This window comes from Anopheles cruzii, unplaced genomic scaffold, assembly GCF_943734635.1.
Source record: "Anopheles cruzii unplaced genomic scaffold, idAnoCruzAS_RS32_06 scaffold03011_ctg1, whole genome shotgun sequence".
NCBI classification, from domain to species: Eukaryota; Metazoa; Arthropoda; class Insecta; order Diptera; family Culicidae; genus Anopheles; species Anopheles cruzii.
Window position 1 is genome coordinate 1 of NW_026456596.1, and position 2,432 is coordinate 2,432.

The window sequence follows — 2,432 nt, forward strand, 5'->3', positions numbered from 1 at the left end:
GCTTGAAAATTATCCGAGTTTTGCTGACATTAACCCAGATTTTGTATAGGTTAATGCCCCTCTCCCTTTAAACCCCTCCCCTCTTTACAAAGGGGGTCTTTGGTTTCAAACATCCACCAGAACATTTCCCCTTCCCCAAAACTCCCGCCTGCCGAGTTTGGTTCGATTTGTTTGAAACGTTTGGACGTAACGTATGGGACGTTACGGTACGTTACGTTTGTATGGGAGCCCCCCCTCCCCGGAGGTGTGGGAGGGTCAAACTTTCCTATTCACCCAAGGAGCAACTATGTCCGTTTTTGTGTCCGTTTTTGTGTCCATTGGACACTCGAAGAGTGTCCAATGGACAGTCCTTTGGACAGTCCGAAACAGCGTCAATGGACTCATTTTCGTCACATGTCAAAAAAGCCCATTTTATAGCATTTTATGGCAAAGCTTTGTTGAAAATTATAGCTCATGCCTAATATTCAAAATTATTATAGCAAACCAGTAAAATTATTTTTCATTATGTAATTATTTATTTATTTATTTTAAAAGTACAAACTTAGTTCGTTACCCAGCGACGAACGCACAATCGCCGGGTTCACAATATTACTAACTATTACTACGCACGCATTGCATTACAATCTATTGGTTAAGTGGTGCGTCCGGATGCTGTGTATCAGCGAAGCAACAACGCTCTGGCAATCGACGATGTTTGCGAATCCGATGAAAAAGATGAGTTTGGTGTCAGAAGCGGTTTGTGCTCCGTTGGTACACTCCGTTGCATCGTCCATCGTCCTTAGGGCAGGTCTGGGCGCCTACCCACCTCTGTGTTTGTGTAGTAGATGCTCCATGCGGCCCGAAGCTTTGCTGCCCGCCGAGGTCCCACACCAAAAAGTGGATATTCTTCCACACGATCTGCGAGGCGCGTGAAAAGAACAAACAACCAGTTGTGACTATGAACTTATGACAGTTGCGTGGTGCACGTTACGAAAATACGCGGCACGGCGAATGAATGAGAAACGAGGAAAATGGACACCCGCCACCGGTAAGCGGCTTACGATGAGGCCACTGGTCATCTGGTAAACTGCGTGCGTACCTCTTCCACGTTCGATCCGATCGCTCGTGTGAACCACCTCGTTCATCAGAAACTGGTACAGAATGGTCGTCTTGTCGGCGTTGTCCAGTCCCACCATGACAAGCTTGTGTTCTAAAACGAAACATGAAGTAAATAATCATTAGCAAGTTACAATAAACATTAGCGCTACAACGGGGAATTGGAACATCAAACGAAAACCATTTTACGGTTGGCCGTTTCAGTTTAATGTTAAGTTTGACGATCAGTGAATCCGTGTGGCCCACAAACGACGATCAGTGTCGCTAAAAAACCAGATTAAACAAACTATAATTGCTTGCTTGGCATTTTTTTGGGTTATTTGTCACGGGTTACGAACACCGCGTTTTGGCGTTAACGCACTATCAGTGCTCAAAACAGGGCCCCTTCGTCGCTAACGACCTCACAGCAAAGGGCCCACACAGTGAAATGCAACATTACCACTGATCCACTGATTCACAATCCACTGAACCGAACTACTGATTGATAGATTATCTCATGCATGACCGTACAGTTGCTTTGGCGCAGGAATGTCTGCAACACCCTCGCCACGCATACCACTTTTCTTGTCATACCTCTTTGTCCAGTTGGTTGGCTGGATTCCCTGGCAGTTGCTGCGCACATCGTTCTCATTCAATTCCAAGTCATCCAGCACTCGTCTAACCTGCAACGAAACTCATACTCATTTCACTAAAAACATTTCTTTACACCTTACTTAAATTTATAATGTTTGAATTGATTCAAAACATATCGCCGCACACCAAATTCATGCCGTCGGGTACATGCTGGATCGGGTACAGTCGCTGTGTATGTATCTGGCGGCAGCGGTGTTTGGCCGGATGCGCTTGACGGCGTTTTTACTATTTGTCGATGGGCCAAGTATGAAGCTAAAATAGAACAAGACATCAATCGGTGCACATAACTATAATTGTTGATTAGTTTATCTCATAACACGGAACAACCAACGAACTAAACGAAACGAACTATACTGACCCGCCGTCGAAACCTACTGCGTAGAATGTTTGGCAAACACACATAACACACACGGTACGATACACCGTTCTAATGTAAACAAACAAGTCTCACAAGCCATAAAATAAGCGTTGTCAAAACGGTCAGCTTTGAAGTGTCCTTTCTGCTGACGATACGGACTCTAATCGTCGTTAGAGTGTCCCTTTTGCCGACGACCGGACTGATTTCTCACATTAACGACGACTATAGTCCGTATCGTCGGCAAAAGGGACACTCTAACGACGACTAGTGTCCGTTTTGGTGTCCGTGTCGTCGGCCCGCCGACGATTCGACAGATCGTGCACAATCCGGTGTCACAAAACTACGC

The 2,432-nt window shown here is 45.6% G+C and overlaps 1 protein-coding gene across 1 annotated transcript; it reads right to left on the reverse strand.

Moving 5' to 3' along the window:
* Positions 1-615: 615 nt before the first annotated feature.
* Positions 616-1,806, reverse strand: LOC128276903 (ADP-ribosylation factor-like protein 5B). Its single transcript, XM_053015363.1, has 3 exons — positions 1,669-1,806; positions 1,079-1,189; positions 616-897 (listed from the first exon to the last, which is right to left on the reverse strand). The coding sequence occupies exons 1-3, from the start codon at positions 1,724-1,726 to the stop codon at positions 779-781; spliced, it is 288 nt and encodes a 95-aa protein (XP_052871323.1). The 5' UTR covers positions 1,727-1,806; the 3' UTR covers positions 616-778.
* Positions 1,807-2,432: the final 626 nt, after the last annotated feature.

Excerpts from the sequence above, each read along its gene's own strand:
- LOC128276903 (XM_053015363.1), bottom strand. The coding sequence starts at position 1,726 with ATGAGAACGATGTGCGCAGCAACTGCCAGGGAATCCAGCCAACCAACT. Across the intron at positions 1,190-1,668 it reads CCAACCAACTGGACAAAGAG|AACACAAGCTTGTCATGGTG; the intron begins GTATGACAAGAA and ends GTTTCGTTTTAG. Across the intron at positions 898-1,078 it reads TCGGATCGAACGTGGAAGAG|ATCGTGTGGAAGAATATCCA; the intron begins GTACGCACGCAG and ends CGCGCCTCGCAG.